Source organism: Trichinella spiralis, assembly GCF_000181795.1.
Source record: "Trichinella spiralis strain ISS 195 chromosome Unknown Scfld9, whole genome shotgun sequence".
In the NCBI taxonomy this organism is placed as follows: Eukaryota; Metazoa; Nematoda; class Enoplea; order Trichinellida; family Trichinellidae; genus Trichinella; species Trichinella spiralis.
In genome coordinates this window covers 6,674,913-6,690,565 of record NW_003526948.1, presented here as the reverse complement: position 1 = coordinate 6,690,565, position 15,653 = coordinate 6,674,913, and the positions used below count along the sequence as shown (strand labels likewise).

Sequence of the window (15,653 nt, the reverse complement as noted above, 5' to 3'; positions counted from 1 at the left end):
TTTGGGTCGAATTTTTGTTGAAAAAAAGTAATACTTAAAAAAAAGAGTTTGCATATATTTATTCAGTGTAAGTTTTTAATGGAGAATTTTAAGTTTTGAATTAATTTTTATTTTGACTGTTGTTAAAGTAGCGAGTTTAATCTGTAATTTAATGTTTCAGCTGCAGATTTATGCAGTGAGCACAAATGGTGTCTAAATGGAGGCACCTGCCGCAACTACAGAGGGAATTATAGATGTCATTGTACCAACGGTTTTTCAGGAATGAACTGCACCGATGGTAATTACGTCATTTTTTATTTTACTTTTTATTGTAATTAATATCAGCAATGAGCGAATATGCACTTCCTTTCTACACTGCACATCCCTCTGAATATGCTGTTTACATTGATTTCAAACCTATATTTCAGTTGTCGAAGTGTGTCAATCAAATGAGCAGTGCCTAAATAAAGGAGTCTGCGTTTTGCTTCAATCAGGCAATGTATGTGAATGTGATGATCAGTTTTTTGGTACTAACTGCGAACTGAGTAAGTTACTTGATTGAGCAGTATATTTTTATTTCTTTCATAAATTATTTTCTGATCATTATATTTAAAGGAAGTGTTTAATAACAAGTGTAATTTGTGCATTTTTTTTGACATTTACAGAAATTGGCAGCTGTGAAAAAGCACTTTGTCAAAATGATGCAGCATGTCTTCAAGTCACGAACAATGCATATAAATGTGATTGCCCCTATAAATACGAAGGAACGTTTTGTGAAAAAAGTAAGTTTAATTCATGCAAAACCAAGGGAATTTGCAAATATTATTCAATTTCAGAATTGTCTACTGTGGAGATTTATATTCGGCTAATAAAAAATAGCCTTGCTTTCCAAATAGCCCTAATTATCATTGTGCTGATAATAATTGTGTTTGGCTGCTCCTTATTAATTATGGTAATATTTCTGTTCTATTTATTAGATTTTTGCGAAGCGGACTGCATTTAGCAATTTTATTTTAATATCCGTTTTAGCTGAAAATTTATAAATCGAAAAGGTGTCTTGAATGTTTCATTCTGTTAATAATTCATAAACTTTCCTTCTTTTACATGATTTTCTGAATTTCTTGAACAGTTTTCAATTTATTAAGCAGATGAATGTAAACCCGTATTTATAGTAATTTTGTATATATCTTAAACTATACATTTTCTTTAAACTTAACGTTATTTGTGATTATTTGGCATTGCAGGCTATTCGTGGGCATCATATCCGCAAAGAAACTTCTTTTGAAAGAGTGCTTAGAACAGGGCTAGAGTAAAAACTTACAAATCATTGGAATAATGCTTATAAATGTTATTCTGCGTTTATTGTAGAAAGAGAAAAGCTGTGATTGCTCAATACGATGCTAAACATAAATTAGGTAATGAAAAAGGTACAACACAGAAGTCGAGCAGCTCTGCCGTTGGGTAAGAAATTACAAATCATACAAATTATGCTCACTGTGCCTCATTTTACATGTATTTAAGGCAGGAGGTGCATTTTGGAAAATTTCGAATATGGAATAAATCATCGGTTCGATCATCAGATTCCGAAGCAGCCAGTGGGTATGAAATTAGAAATATAATAGAAATAGTGTATGTAAAATTAATTTTGCATGTACTTTAGCTCAAGGAAAAAATCAAAAAGCAAGAAAGTCAAGGTCTCACATCGGGATGCCAGTAGGCGGATGAAATTGAAGGGAAGGAAGAGCAGAAGCCGACGTTCTCGTTCACAATCAAATTCACGTCATCGATCGCGTTCGCGATCACGATCTCGTTCGAATTCTGCTTCTCGAAGAGTTTAGCCCGTTTTTTTTGTAACACAACTGATTTCTGTTATTCTAACTATCACCTTGCACTCATAGTTAAATTATTGTTGTATAATTTATTATTATTATTATTATTATTATTATTATTATTATTATTACTGCCGGAAACTATCTACCGGCAGCCTACAATTGCTTCTCATTGCGGAATGCATTGTTTGAAAAGAAATAGAATGCTGTGATTTAATTTCATTGTTTAATGTCAGTTATGAGATAAGATTTTTCAACAAACGTTTACTTCAAAAAATTGTTTCCAAATCACATAATCCAATAAATAAATAAATAAATACATGATGCAATTATTGTTTCATTCATGGTTTGCAATGGCTGGGCTCTTTAATATCCAATGCGCTTTGCACGATCCTAATTGCCATGTTTTTCATTGATTACGCTCTGATTCGTATCACATGTGTGGCTATTTGATTGCACTTTCACTGAGTAACAACGATGCAATGGAAATTTGCATAATTAGTATAATATTTAATCGCCCAGGGTGAAACGTCATTACGAATGCTAGGAAAATAAATAAATTCACAAGTGATGTGAAATTATTGAGCTCATGCATAGTATTTGTTCGAATCTGCAGAGGAATCCACCAGTAAGTACAGAGGAACTTATTCCATGCTTGTCAAAAACTGTGACGTATTGTAAAATAATTATGTGATCACAGCAAGCAATTCTGTGCCAATTAAAGGTATGTAAATTTTCAATAGCCCGCAATTGATGATTTTTTGAGAAATTTGATAGAGTTGCCAGTTTAAGAATTTGACATTTATAGAAGAGAAAAATTGGCATATTGCACAAAAATAGCTTTCCAATTTGACATTTTTGAATAATTCTTATCTGTGAATTGTATTCAATTAAAAAATTCAGGGAACAAAGGTTTTAAATTTTGAAATTATCTTGTTTGCAAAAATGAAAATCAGGAACAATTCTTATCAAAATAAATTCCTTTTTTCAGGGGGAAAACATTGATAGTCCCGTTGGCAAAATTAATGAAACCAATCCATAAGCACATTAATTTGACTTTTATTTTTCATTTCTTTTTGTTTCGACTCCGTTAAAATTCTACTTCAGTTTCACTTTTTTTTGGCATATCTCAAAAAATATGTAATCAGGAGCGGTCCGGATAAATTTATAATAGTTGGCGAATAGTGTTCTATTGATATAAATTAATTGCTTTAATTTTGAAAGAAAATTTTTTTTCAAAAATTTAAAATTTTATGGGCTATATAGACTTGCTTGTTTTTGCGAAAATCGGCGGAAACTTGCTTTTTAAAATTTGGACTCTTTTTATTGTTATAGTTTTATATTAATAAGAGATTGTGTTTTGGAGAATTTTTCCCGAAACTGCTTGGTACGTTTAAGGATGCTGTGAGCGATAAAGAAACGTTTGGAACAAATTTTATGTGAAGAAGATACTTCTCTCTGTTCGATTATTTAAACATTTACAATAAACCTAAATAAATTCATTTTCCTTGCATACTGATTTACTCTCTATGTTTTATTGCTCTTCTTTTCCTTCCCACTTATACCACAATTTTCTGCCTTCTCTGTTTTTTGAAAAATAGCGAAAAATATTTTACATAAATTTCCACTTTTTGTGAGTAGTAGATGTTGGCAGTAATAAATGACATTGTTATGAATAGTTTGAACGTACACTGCCCAGTAGTTTTTGCATAAATTGCTTCTAAATTTACCGCATTTCACCTACCATAATATGTAGGAAAGTTGAAAATCTGTAACTTCCTAGAAACGCAACTAGTATACGTAATTTTTAACAAACGTAGCACTTTTGGCATTTGATTTGGGTATGCATTTAAATTTAACAACATCGACTATTACCCGATCGTGTCTTTACTCCTACGGATATTCGCCATTTAACCAATTCCCTAAGCCAGCAGAGAACGAAGCTTTACTGCAGTAAAATATCTAAAAAGCTATTTCTGCACTACCATGACAGTAGAACAATGTGGACTACATTCATTTTGACTTTTCCACTGATATTCACCTGATAATAGAAATGTTCAGTTCCAAACGGAATCGAAATTTGTCGTTGATTTGAAATACAATTAAAATATTAATTTGAAAGTTATTCTATCATTTAATTGAGATTCCAATTTTGTTTAAATGAAAAAATGGCACTATTTTGTTCCTCATCAGACTGTCATGTATAATAATACCTGTACATGATAAATCTTTTGTATACTACATTTGCCCCTTTTTATAAATTCATCGCCTCTGTATATTTTACATTAAATGAAGGAATATAATTTTTTTTCAAAACTATAAATATGCACTTTCAGTTTCATTTCTACTCCATAATTAATTTCCTGCTGTTGATGTGTGGTTCGACTGCACAAAACTTCACAAGACAAGACACTCTATCTTGCGGCATCCTCAGCATCAGTTAATACTACTGATCGTGCAATTTCAAGTACATTCGGATTTTTATCAGAGTGTCAGTTGCGTAAGAATCAAGAAATCAAAGAAAGCATCGAAGAGCAACATTTCCTGCAGCAATTTTATAAAAAATCGACTGACTGAGGCTATGAGGGAGGAGATAATAGGGGTGGTGAGTGGGCGACAGATTTGGGAGTAGGGAACTGAAATTTAGGTTCGAGGTGGGGAAGGTAAAGAAGAGGTTTTTCGTGTCAGTGTGAGATTTACATAGGAATCAGACAGTCATGCTGGACCAATAAAACGCGTCGTAGTGACAGCCATTGGGACGTGGGACACAGAAATTTGCGTATGATAAAGTAGGCAGAGTTTTTGGGAAAATAGGTGCAAAATAGGATAGCTGAAACAGGAAGTGCATTTGTGGCACCTACTGGAAAATTGCATCTGTTAATCAGGTTAACCTTTTTTTGGGATGACGCGGGAATGTGAAGCTTGGCAGAAAATTATCGGACGTCTCGTGATGCGCAAACAAGAACAAAACCCAAATGCAACAAACGACTTAAAAAGTACATCTGGAGTTCAGGCCTGAATCACAATGCAATAAATTAAAAGTATTTGAATTATCTTAAAATTATACTTAATTCTTCTTAAAATAATTTCTACTCTAAATAATTTCGCATTATGAGTGTTACTTCAAACACGTCACTCCTGACGTGTCACTTTAAATCTCAAATTGTTTAAACTTTATAGCGTCACTTACATGTTGTATGTGAGAGCCGCGTTTTATTGTTCTTATCAAAGTTCAAGCTTGATAGCTGCATTAAATTATGATGTGGAAAAAAGGTGTTTTCGCGCTGGTTTTGTTTGCCGCATTGTGCGAGTTGGTCGCATTTCTATATATGCTTTACAAAGCAATAAATTTGAAGAAGGAGAAAACTAAAAAGAAGATCAAGCAGACAAAGCACAAAGTGAATAAATTCCTTGACTTCCTACCACCACCGGGACAGACGGCGCCGTTGAACAGTGATATCCTTCAACAAATGCTTGATCAATCATCATAAAAGCTGATTCGATCAACTGCTATTTCTCGTTCTACTGAATTTATTTTCTACCAAATTCATGCTTCAGCAACCTGAACAGCAGCAGTCTTTTCCAAATTTGCTATCATAAATAATTTCAATAGAAATGCTGTTCTTTGTTTTAATGTTAAAAATTCTTGAAAATAAAATTTACTATATTTTGTTTTGTTTCGTTTTGTTTTCAAATAGATTTAATGAGAATTTTCGAATTTGTAAGCACTGCTATATATATTTTTGCCTTAAAATCAACAATTTTTGTGGTTACGGGTAAAAATGAAAATCCAGCCGTTGAAACGGCAGGAAATCAGAAAACATTGTTACACAGCTTAATCATTTCCTTGCTGGCACTGCTTCGATAATTTATTTTTGAGATTCAGCTTCTGCTGACAATTCTTTTTTCTGCATAAAATGCAACCTGATGAACAGACACGTTTTCATTTGTCAAAATATAATTTCATTTCTCATCAACGGAATTCAATATAAAAATTGAATTACTGTATTACATTTTTAATTTAATTATCAGCACTACAGAAGCATTTCTTTGATGAAAATTTGCATATTAGAAATATCACTGAATACAGTATGACATTAAGCTTTATGATAATTTTGTATAGACACTATTATGCAATCGACGTGCAAAAACAGATAGACAGTTAAATGTTTTGGACTGTTTTCGACAAGATGATGGCATTTGTGTTTAAGTGATGTTAAAATTTTGTTCGCTTCATTTCTGATAGTCATTAACAATTGTCTTTTATCTGCCTTTTGGGGCAAGCAAATTTCCTTTCTGTTAATATTTTATCGTGCTGAGCTATTTGATAGTTGTCTCAAACGTTCAGTAATTCAGCTTCAGGGATAGCAGAGGTTAGTAAACGCTTCTCCCAATTGTGTGATTGTCGGAAGAATGAGTTTTTCACATTTTCCATATGCAGCTGATTGAAGCTGAACTCAAGCACCACAAGTGACGTGTATTCTCGACAAGCAAATGGTAATGTATTTTGTTAAAACTATTGGATTGATTTCTCATCATGCTTGTGGCCACGTTTTACGGCATGGATGGTTGTATGGCAGCACTCTGTATTCCTGCATTAAATGAAACTTAATTGTTTTCTGTGGAATGTATTTCTTTTTTGAAAAAGCCATTTTTTCAATCTGAAATACGAAGCATTAAAAAATAATTTCTTATTTCTGAATAATTTTTCACAAGGATTTAGATTTTCATATTTAGGCAGTTTGAAGTGCGCTTGGCTTGTACTATAACTAAATAGTAGATTTTCCTTCATCAGACTTTAAAATACGAAATGATAAATAATGCTAATGTTTTGATAATTTGCGCAAACATTGATATTTTATGACTATCTTTTCAGTGATTTTCACTTTAGCACGTTATATGACAGTTTTGAACTTTGAAGATACACGATTTGCCGATTATAATGGTTAATAGAAATATTTGATTGCTTCATCGACTCGAATTATGCTATCCGAAGGCAAATTGAAATGAAGCTTGTTTCGCTGACATTGAAATGTATTTGTGAAATCTCGCTATTTGTTTGCTTTTCAGCTAACAAACACCAAAATTATGTCGGCCCAGCGGAGTGAACAATGAAAGTAGTACTTGTTCACCAATTAATTTCATGGAAAACTCTATGCAAGTGCTATGCAATCACTTTTGCGCCATTTGTAGAAATAATTTTTGGCTAACGGTATGCTGAGAGTGAATGGCGTTGCGTTCTCAATGGAAATACAGTCGTAGGCCCATAAATTATATATGATTTTTTTTCATTTTATTATAATTTCTAGAAATGTTTTGTTGTGGTTTGGAATTGCATGTAAGGAAGGACAGATCTCAACCAAAAGGAGACGCTAATTTAGTTAAGTCTCACTTTTCTTCACTTATTTCATAATTGCTCTAAATATAGCTAAAAATTCATATTGTGTGCATAATCAAGCAATGCTGTCTCATCAGGAAAGGAAGTGCATTTGTGGTGGCTACTGGAAAATTGTATCTGCTAATCAATTTGACCATCTGGTTCGGCTGACGAGGGAAAGTAAAGCTTGGCAGAAAATCATCGGATGTATCTTTTGGCAAACAAGCACAAAAGGCAAAAATCACAAACGACATTAAAAAATATCTGGAATTCAAGCATGAATCACAATGCAATAAATTAAAAGTATATGAGAATCTGCAGGTATTAATACAACTAATTATAGCCGGCTTGGATGCACCACAGCTTCAGTGTTGTTAGTGAAATAAATAGAAGTCTCATTTCACATTAATGACGTCATTCCAGCGGTCAATTTTATTATACATGAGGACGGAATGCAAAGCATAAAAAGGAAATAGAAGAGATAAAATGAGGATAAATAAAAACACCTTTTAATATGAAGTTAAAGTATACTTCCAAAATAAAATCACGGAAAGATAATTAATATTTGAAAATACAGTAATATACATTATTTAAATTGTCAAATTAATGATAAGAAGGTTACTAAGAAATACACAAATAAGAGAAATGCAAAGTTGTATCCATAGTTATTATTTTATTACAATGCTGTTCGACAAATGGTGGCGGTGCGTAACCAAAGTGCAAATGCAAGAAGCTACATTCAGGTGAAAATTTAATAGTGAAACTTATTTTCCTGATACATTGCTATGAATGCGTATATATTTAAGTATTTAAGCAATTTTCAATTTGAAGATGCGTAAAACTTAAAATAATTTGAAAGCAGAATTCTCATTTACATATAGTTGAACGTTAAAAGTTTTGAACAAATTCATATTTCAGTTTGCTATTTTAGGTAACCGTCTAGATTTAATTGGAGAAGACGATAAAATTTTCTATTTACACTTGCTTATGGCATTCAATTTCATTCCGATCTGAGCAGGTCGAATATCAATAAGCGTATAGTGTTATCTACTATGCAAGACAGAAAAATACCGTTTTCATACAGAAATTGTTTTCAATTTAATTTTTTATCACTTTATATTGTTTTCTAAATTTTGCACCGTGAAGACATTAGATAAAATCAAAATATTTATCTAGTTAATTTTGCTTGTCATAGGGGGCAACCAGTGTGCCAAATCATTGTTTAGTTTTTGTTCAAATTATGTTCTAATTCATAATTGAGTAGCATATCCAACTTACTTAAATCGGCGTTGACTGCTTTACGCATTACCATCCTTTACATCATTTTCATTATTCAATTAGCTTTTGAATGATATTAAACTTATGGTTCTATGAGTGTATTTTTGTTTTGCAACATTCTCTGATCTCCGTTTATGAAAATGAACTGCAAATGCAGCATTTTGCGCAAAATTTAACTGGAAATGCAAAACAAATAAATCAAAAACAGGTCATAGTTGAATGTCTTTATGCATGACATTTCTTCCTATCTTTTGAGATATATACTAATAAGTTCAGAACACCTAATGGCATTTTCTCAGAAAACTTGAGCGAGTAATTAATTGCTTTTATGATAATAAGCAACGTTACGGCGCAGAATAAAGGTACACACATGTTCAATAATTTGCATTCGATGATTTTATAAGATATTTGATAAAATACAAATTGATTTGATAAAGTAAAAGGTTTACGGATACTGTAAGCGATAAAGAAAAGTCAGGAACAAATTTTATTTGGATATGATAATTTTCACTCTAACATTTAAGCGTTTTGTAACAAATATTCACAATACGGCTTTCCTAGCATATTTATTTATTCTGTATATTTTATTTCCCTTCTTTTCTTTCACAATAATATTCCATTACTAATATTTCATTACTTCGAACAATTTATTCCATTCCAATTTAAGGCAATATCTCGACGACTACGAAACAAGGAATAGTTAGACAAAGATCCTTGTTGTTTTATAATTTTCCCGATCATTTCATCTCATTTTGAAAAGAAATCGTTTTATCGACCTTTTCGTAAACGTCTTGGGCTATTACAGTCTTTGGTGTTTTTCGGCGAAAGGCCAATAACTTTCTTTCAGTTGTTCAGATGATGTTCACATTGATAAATGATGGTGTTATTTATTGTTTCTTCAGCAACTGCCCATTAGATTTGGAATAAATGGGCAGTAAACTTGGCGCCTTGTCTATCTTTATTCATAGGAAAGTTTCCCATCTGCAACTTTCTCGAAATGGAACCAGGATGCATGATTTTCAGTATACGTAACGTTTTTCACATTTGAGTAAAGTATCCATTCAAAATGCGTTGCGTGATACAATATTTTTTTTGTTTTAGTTATCTAATTTTCTTCCTTTTACGTTATGTCCTTTTTTTCATTTCATTTTATGAAGAACAACAAGTCTTCAAATCAACAGTCGAAAATATATTGATCGACATTGTATTCTATTACATAAAGGTTGAATATAAATCTAATAACTTTTATAACTGGTAAACCTTTTGATTGTGATGATGTTATTCCGCTATTAATTCGAATTGCGCAGTGATTTCACGTACGACGATGTCATATTCAAATTTTTTCTACTTGACCCTGAACAAATTTGAAGAATGTAATCCTCATGATTATTTAGTTTTTCAGTGTGTAGAGCAGCAGTCAAGAAGCGCGGTCAGCTCTTCTCTTTAATACCATCTTCAATTTTAAACTAAGTGATCTTTCATTCCATGGCTTCCGTTCTGTTCATATATGATTCACATCAAACAACCTGTTAATCACAAATGGAGTGTGAACGATATAGTTCAAGTTGAATGTACCATGGAATCTATGAGAAACTTTCTGAATAATTGGAGAGCCCTGGCACTGCCCAATCTATAATCCAACATTTTGTCCAACATTTTATCCATATTACCGGTACCAATTTTTCTGTGCAGCCTCATTGAACTCCCCAGCTTAGCTTCTTTCCTAAGGTGAGTTACTGAGTCTTCATCACGGTTTTTGTAATGATTACGTAACTCGCGGAGTTCTTCCTCCGGTTTCAAACATAACTGATGCTTCTTCTGCATCGTCTCACTTCAAATTTTTCACTTCATTAAATTTATTTTATCTTAGCATACCGAACAACATTTAAGCAATGATTACCAAGCAGTTTCAGAATAAATGGCCTATAGCTTTGGCACATTTCTAGGTTTTGATATTTTTTGAATTTTAACTATGATGGGTGATGTTATGTAAGTTAAACATTTTCCACATTAAAACATGGTATTCTCTGAAAGTGGGCACTTTAGTGCAATATATTCTGTTTCTTGAAAATGCAGGCTTCCTTCCTTTCTGTACAATTCCAACTGTTTTCCAACTTGTTGCTTCAGAATTGATCGCAGTGCTATTGAAATGGTAAATTCTTTCACTTTTAATTACAATATCATTTTATTTGCAATAATACAATGCATTTGTAAATAAATTCATGCCAGAATTGTTATTAATGTTCTTTAATACTTGAGTGTCTGAAAGGTATGCATTCTAAGTGTCTCCTGCGTTTGCTAAATAATCAATTCGTGTCGTGGAATGCTCATTATCATCATTATTATTAAAATGTGCAAACATGAATGTAGATTTGTTCTGTGAAATGCTTCAGTGCTCTTGCTGGAGACGGACTTTTAATGTAGCAGTTCCCGGGAAGAATAAATTCTGAATACACATCAAATAATTGAATAAATGAATTGTTTGAATCTATCGAATGACTTATTACATTGAATTTATTTGAAACTGTTTTAGCAGTGCCCTGAGAACAGTCTTACACTAAATGATGGCCATTTGAGAAAATGTCAAGAACAATTCAAATCTTTCTTGCCTCAGGTTTTCCATTAATATTAGGCCGTTACGCTCTTACTACACCAGAGTCAATGTGATATGCTTTTTATATTGTACACCTACTCTTGTACAACTGTTCAAAATGTGCTCTCTGTGGTTAGCAATTCATTATATTAGTGTGATATGGCTATTAGTCAAGCAGAGTTTTGAATTTTACTCGCCCAAATCATCTATGATTCAAAAATAAGTTATGTTTCATATGTTATGATTGTAGGACTTCAACAATAGGCCATCTGAAAACTAGCGAATTTCTATTTTCTGTTAGTGACATTCATTCTGTGCTTGGATTGATAATTTTTAGTAATAAGAATAAAAAATGGAATTCCTTTTAGAGATCCTTTAGAGAAAGTATGTAATAAAATTGCATTGTCTATTACTTAACTAGCTCTTCTTCTTTTCTTATAAAGCTATTTCCCGCCTAAATATTTGGTGGTAATGTATAATATTTTGCATGGCGTGCAGTCAGTATCAAGAATAGGAATTTCAATTTTTTTCACAACTAATTGTAGATTCTAATATGTTATATGAACTTGATGAAATGAATTTTCATACTATTTGCATTGTTCATCACATTACATGCCTTTAAGCAAAATAGCTTTCATTTTAGCAAACAAATTAATAAAAGAACACTTTTAATTTATGCTATTACGCTCTTACTCATCAACAATTAGGTTGTTCTCCCAAACCGAACTTTTTGTACTATCATGCAATATTGCAGAATGTCCCTTTCGTGGTTAGTTAGTTTGTTGGTCACCATAAGAGGAGGTGTGCAAATGTAATCTCACTCTTGCATATCGTCTATAATTTGCAGGTAAGTGGTAATTCGACAATGTGCAGATATTCGATGCTTTATTTACTCAATATGACTATAAATTTGGTTTCTCCGCTATTATTACTAACATTGAAATATTCATATGCTTATATTACTTTTGTTTCTTATAGATGCTGCAGACACACAAGTACCACATCAATACAGCCATTACTGGAGCCTGCATAAAGCAACCATTCATCATTTTGTACATGCTTGAATTCATTTTAATGTTAAAAGCAAGTAAGTGATTCAATAATTATGTGGTTATCTGCTATGTCATTTGCATGAATATTATCAGATAAACAAATGCGCAATAGCCATGTTATAGAAAGTAATTGAAGCTGAATAACAGTGTATGGTAATAATATTAAAATTCATGCGATTTGTTTTTAAATTTCTAATTCCTAATTATTTTTCGAGAGTAGGAAGTGTTGGAAATGCATACGTAATATTGACAGAGGAAGAAAGACAACGTGTAAGTAAAAGACATTGTTTTACTTGTATTTCAATCATTTTGAAATTTAGAATTGATTTTGAAAATTTTATGGAACTCTCACTTATGCAAAAAGCCCCTTTCATTGGCAGCGTGTGATAGAAATGCTAATCAAAAATAATAGATAATGTCGTTCATTAGCAAGCTAACAGTAGCCAGATATCTACGGTCGATGACAACACAAAATAGGGATGTCGTCGAAACGAAGCAGTCATATTCGTTTATTCATTTTCACAGAAAAATGCACCGGTTACTTAAAGCACTATGATCAGATAGTAACGCTGAAATGAATGCGCTAGGAATCATACAGCGTTTGGCTGCCGGTTTAATTATGCCATTTGTTCTCAGTAGTGGAAGATACAAAAAGGCTTGCAAAAAGTCACTGCTTGATTTTGACTATTACTAAGTCTTCAGGAGTCGCAAATGTTTTGGAGTGATTCAAGAGGTCAGTTTGTTTTTATTGTGGTCCTTTAAATGATTTACTGCGCTTAAAACTTTCATCAAGAGAGCTTAAGAACCAAAAATACGGCCACCTTCACACGCTTTGTGGAACGAGATGAGCCAATAGTATCGGCCATTAGTAGTTTCTTTGCAGCATATTACTGAGTGGAAAGACAGCAGCGTTGCCTCGAAAGCAGAGCAGTTACGAGTTGCAGTATGTCGAGGCAGTTTTGTTCTTTCGTTGGCGGTTCTTAGCAAAGTGCTTGCTTTAGCTTTGCCACTTTCAAAATCTTTCCAAGACTCTTGCCTTGAAGTATTTTCAATGTTGAGACAATGTGAATTCTAGAAGAATGGAGGACTAAATCAGAGGAGTGTTTTCGTGAGATTTGGGAAGCAGCCAAAAAACTGTACGGTGATTTAATATACCCCTCCCTCGAAATATATCCAGGCAAATAAACAGATCTATCGATCCAAAAGAAAACGGAATATTACCCATTGACGGTGTGGAAAACTTTTTTGGAGAACGTTATTCAGTAGTTCCTCGACAAATTGCTTCAACACCGCAATAATGCTATGCGATTAAATGCCCTTATATGCCTCGATTTCGATCAGTAAGATTTAAGCCCATTAGAAAATTTGATGGTCACCAAGTAAAGCTATATCGACGACCAAAGCGTGCTACTCAAGTGTGAAAGTACACGCTGAAAAGAAATTTGGGAAACGTACATCTTTAACATTATCCAGCTAATTCGCCTGATGCTCTTGCATTGCGCCCAAGTGATTATTACACGATCATGTCCTTACTCTTACAGATTTTCGTCACTCACCCAATCGACAGAGACAGCGCAGAACGAAGCTTTACTGCAGTGAAATATCTAAAAAGCTATTTCCGGACTTCCATGACAGAAGAACGACTGAACAGACTTGCAGCAATGTGTACATTCATTCTGACATTTCCATTGATAATGACCTTGTAATAGAAAAGTTCAGTTTCAAAAGGGATCGAAATGTGTCGTTCATTTGAAATACAATTAAAATTATCAATTTGAAAGTTATTCTAACACGTGATTGAGATTTTAATGTTGTTTAAATGAAAAAAACGTCACTAACGGGAAGCCGTGGAAAGGAAGTGAATTTGTGGCGGCTATTGGAAAATTGTATCTGTTAATCAGGTTGACCATTTTGTTGAGCTGACGCGGGAATCTGAAGCTTGGCATAAAATCATCGGACGTCTCCTAGTGCGCAAACAAGAACAAAAGGTAAAATTCACAAACATCATTAAAATATATCTGAAATTCAGGCATGAATCACAAAGCAATAAATAAAAAGTATATGAAAATCTGCAGGTATTAATCAAACTGATGATAGCCGGATTGGCGGTACCACAGCTGCAATGTTGTCAGTAAAATAAATACAAGTCTCATTTAACATAAATGTCGTAATTCCATTATAGGAATATATAAAACAATAAAACAGATAAAATGTGGAAAAGTAAAAAAATTATTATAATACTAAGTTAAAGTATATTTCAAAAATAAAATCACGGAATGATAATTAGTTGATAAATTGAATAATTGAAAATTGATAATAATTGAAATAATAATTGAAAATACAGTAATATACATTATTTAAATAACCAAATTAATGATAAGAAGATTACTAAGTAATAAGCAAATGTTGCACATCCATAGTTATTATTTTATTACAGTGCTGTTCGACAAACGGTGGCGGTGCGTAACCAAGGTGCAATTGCAAGATGCTACATTCAGGTGAAAATTTAATACTCAGACTTATTTTCCTCATAAATTGCTATGAATGCATGCATATTTAAGTATTCAGGCAATTTTCAATTTAAAGAAGCGTAAAACTTGAAATACTTTTAAAGCAGAATTCTCAATTGCATAAAGTTGAACATTGAAGGTTGTGAAGAAATCCATATTACAATTTGTTATTTTAGGTAATCGTCTAGATTTAACTGGAGAAGACGATAAAATTTTCAGTTTATACTTGCTTATGGCATTCAATTTCACTTTGAACTGAGCAGGTCAAATATCATAAAGCGTATAGTATTATCTATTATGCAGGACAGAAAAATACCGTTTTCATACAGAAATCGTTTTCAGTTTAATTTTATTATTACTTTGTATTTTTTTTCTAAAATTTTCACCATGAGGACATTAGATAAATCAAAATTTTCATCTAGTTAATTTTGCTTAGCATACAGCGCAACTAGTGTGCTCAATCATTGTTTATTTTTTGTTGACATCATGTTCTAATTCATATTAGAGTAGCATATCCAACTTACGTAAGCCGGTGTTTAACGCTACGTGCGCGGTGTCTGTCTTTTATGCAAATTGGGCGGTTTGAAAATTAACTTCATATTAGCAGTGCACCAGTTAAATAGACGATGTTGACTAACAGAGGCATCGACAGCAATGTTTGCACGATCTATTTCTGCTTTAACAACTGAGTAAGGTGTATTATTAGATATAGAAGAATCTCATCTTTTCAAACAAAGGCGTGGTGCAGTTTCAATTTGAATTTGCATTTTAATTTGTTTGCTTTTGAGCTTATACGTGGCCTGCATAATATTTGTTCAACGAAATGAAATACGTTTCATACTTGTTAATCAATAGAAATGAACTTTATGTAAATTTTCCTGAGGCTACTATTAGTTGCTCTAGAAACTCATTTCAAATGATTGTAGGAGAACGATGTGCGGCGAATGAAAAATGGCGCTTTCAATGCGATGATGGACGAAGAAGAACAATAAAAACGGCTTTGTTTTTTTATTTATTATAACATTATTTTATTAA

The 15,653-nt window shown here is 32.5% G+C and overlaps 6 protein-coding genes across 6 annotated transcripts; 3 read left to right on the top strand and 3 right to left on the bottom strand.

Moving 5' to 3' along the window:
* Positions 1–160: 160 nt before the first annotated feature.
* Tsp_10236a (conserved hypothetical protein) lies at positions 161–2,850 on the top strand (the record flags this gene model as incomplete). Its single annotated transcript, XM_003372428.1, has 5 exons — positions 161–277; positions 408–524; positions 645–761; positions 816–931; positions 2,800–2,850. Coding segments are annotated over 5 exons (518 nt in total), but the record flags the coding sequence as incomplete, so codon positions are not given.
* Positions 2,851–4,990: 2,140 nt separating this feature from the next.
* Positions 4,991–6,008, bottom strand: Tsp_10235 (conserved hypothetical protein). The gene is made up of 4 exons (XM_003372427.1): positions 5,936–6,008; positions 5,371–5,453; positions 5,232–5,315; positions 4,991–5,131 (listed from the first exon to the last, which is right to left on the bottom strand). The coding sequence occupies exons 1-4, from the start codon at positions 6,006–6,008 to the stop codon at positions 4,991–4,993; spliced, it is 381 nt and encodes a 126-aa protein (XP_003372475.1).
* A 4,015-nt stretch (positions 6,009–10,023) lies between these two features.
* Positions 10,024–10,403, bottom strand: Tsp_10234 (putative ATP-dependent helicase). The gene is made up of 2 exons (XM_003372426.1): positions 10,339–10,403; positions 10,024–10,294 (listed from the first exon to the last, which is right to left on the bottom strand). Exons 1-2 carry the CDS (start codon positions 10,401–10,403, stop codon positions 10,024–10,026), a joined length of 336 nt encoding a protein of 111 aa, XP_003372474.1.
* A 32-nt stretch (positions 10,404–10,435) lies between these two features.
* On the top strand, positions 10,436–12,151 carry Tsp_10233 (hypothetical protein). The gene is given in 6 exon segments (XM_003372425.1): positions 10,436–10,452; positions 10,540–10,615; positions 10,997–11,077; positions 11,096–11,188; positions 11,718–11,825; positions 12,035–12,151. 6 exon segments carry the CDS (start codon positions 10,436–10,438, stop codon positions 12,149–12,151), a joined length of 492 nt encoding a protein of 163 aa, XP_003372473.1.
* Positions 12,152–12,906: 755 nt separating this feature from the next.
* On the bottom strand, positions 12,907–13,333 carry Tsp_10232 (conserved hypothetical protein). The gene is made up of 2 exons (XM_003372424.1): positions 13,244–13,333; positions 12,907–13,179 (listed from the first exon to the last, which is right to left on the bottom strand). Exons 1-2 carry the CDS (start codon positions 13,331–13,333, stop codon positions 12,907–12,909), a joined length of 363 nt encoding a protein of 120 aa, XP_003372472.1.
* Positions 13,334–13,927: 594 nt separating this feature from the next.
* Positions 13,928–14,877, top strand: Tsp_10231 (conserved hypothetical protein). Its single transcript, XM_003372423.1, has 5 exons — positions 13,928–13,966; positions 14,010–14,096; positions 14,184–14,239; positions 14,546–14,580; positions 14,795–14,877. The coding sequence occupies exons 1-5, from the start codon at positions 13,928–13,930 to the stop codon at positions 14,875–14,877; spliced, it is 300 nt and encodes a 99-aa protein (XP_003372471.1).
* The last annotated feature ends 776 nt before the right edge of the window (positions 14,878–15,653 follow it).

Coding starts and splice junctions, on each gene's coding strand:
- Tsp_10235 (XM_003372427.1), bottom strand. CDS start 6,008: ATGCCATCATCTTGTCGAAAACAGTCCAAAACATTTAACTGTCTATCT. Junction 5,316..5,370: donor AAAAGACTGCTGCTGTTCAG/GTTGCTGAAGCA, acceptor GAGAAATAGCAG/TTGATCGAATCAGCTTTTAT. Junction 5,132..5,231: donor CGCCGTCTGTCCCGGTGGTG/GTAGGAAGTCAA, acceptor AAGCATATATAG/AAATGCGACCAACTCGCACA.
- Tsp_10234 (XM_003372426.1), bottom strand. CDS start 10,403: ATGTGCCAAAGCTATAGGCCATTTATTCTGAAACTGCTTGGTAATCAT. Junction 10,295..10,338: donor CATTGCTTAAATGTTGTTCG/GTATGCTAAGAT, acceptor AAAAATTTGAAG/TGAGACGATGCAGAAGAAGC.
- Tsp_10233 (XM_003372425.1), top strand. Junction 10,616..10,996: donor ATCGCAGTGCTATTGAAATG/GTAAATTCTTTC, acceptor AAACTGTTTTAG/CAGTGCCCTGAGAACAGTCT. Junction 11,826..12,034: donor TGCAGAATGTCCCTTTCGTG/GTTAGTTAGTTT, acceptor TGTTTCTTATAG/ATGCTGCAGACACACAAGTA.
- Tsp_10232 (XM_003372424.1), bottom strand. CDS start 13,333: ATGGGTAATATTCCGTTTTCTTTTGGATCGATAGATCTGTTTATTTGC. Junction 13,180..13,243: donor GTATATTAAATCACCGTACA/GTTTTTTGGCTG, acceptor CCATTCTTCTAG/AATTCACATTGTCTCAACAT.
- Tsp_10231 (XM_003372423.1), top strand. CDS start 13,928: ATGAAAAAAACGTCACTAACGGGAAGCCGTGGAAAGGAA. Junction 14,240..14,545: donor CCACAGCTGCAATGTTGTCA/GTAAAATAAATA, acceptor ATTTTATTACAG/TGCTGTTCGACAAACGGTGG. Junction 14,581..14,794: donor GGTGGCGGTGCGTAACCAAG/GTGCAATTGCAA, acceptor TTGTTATTTTAG/GTAATCGTCTAGATTTAACT.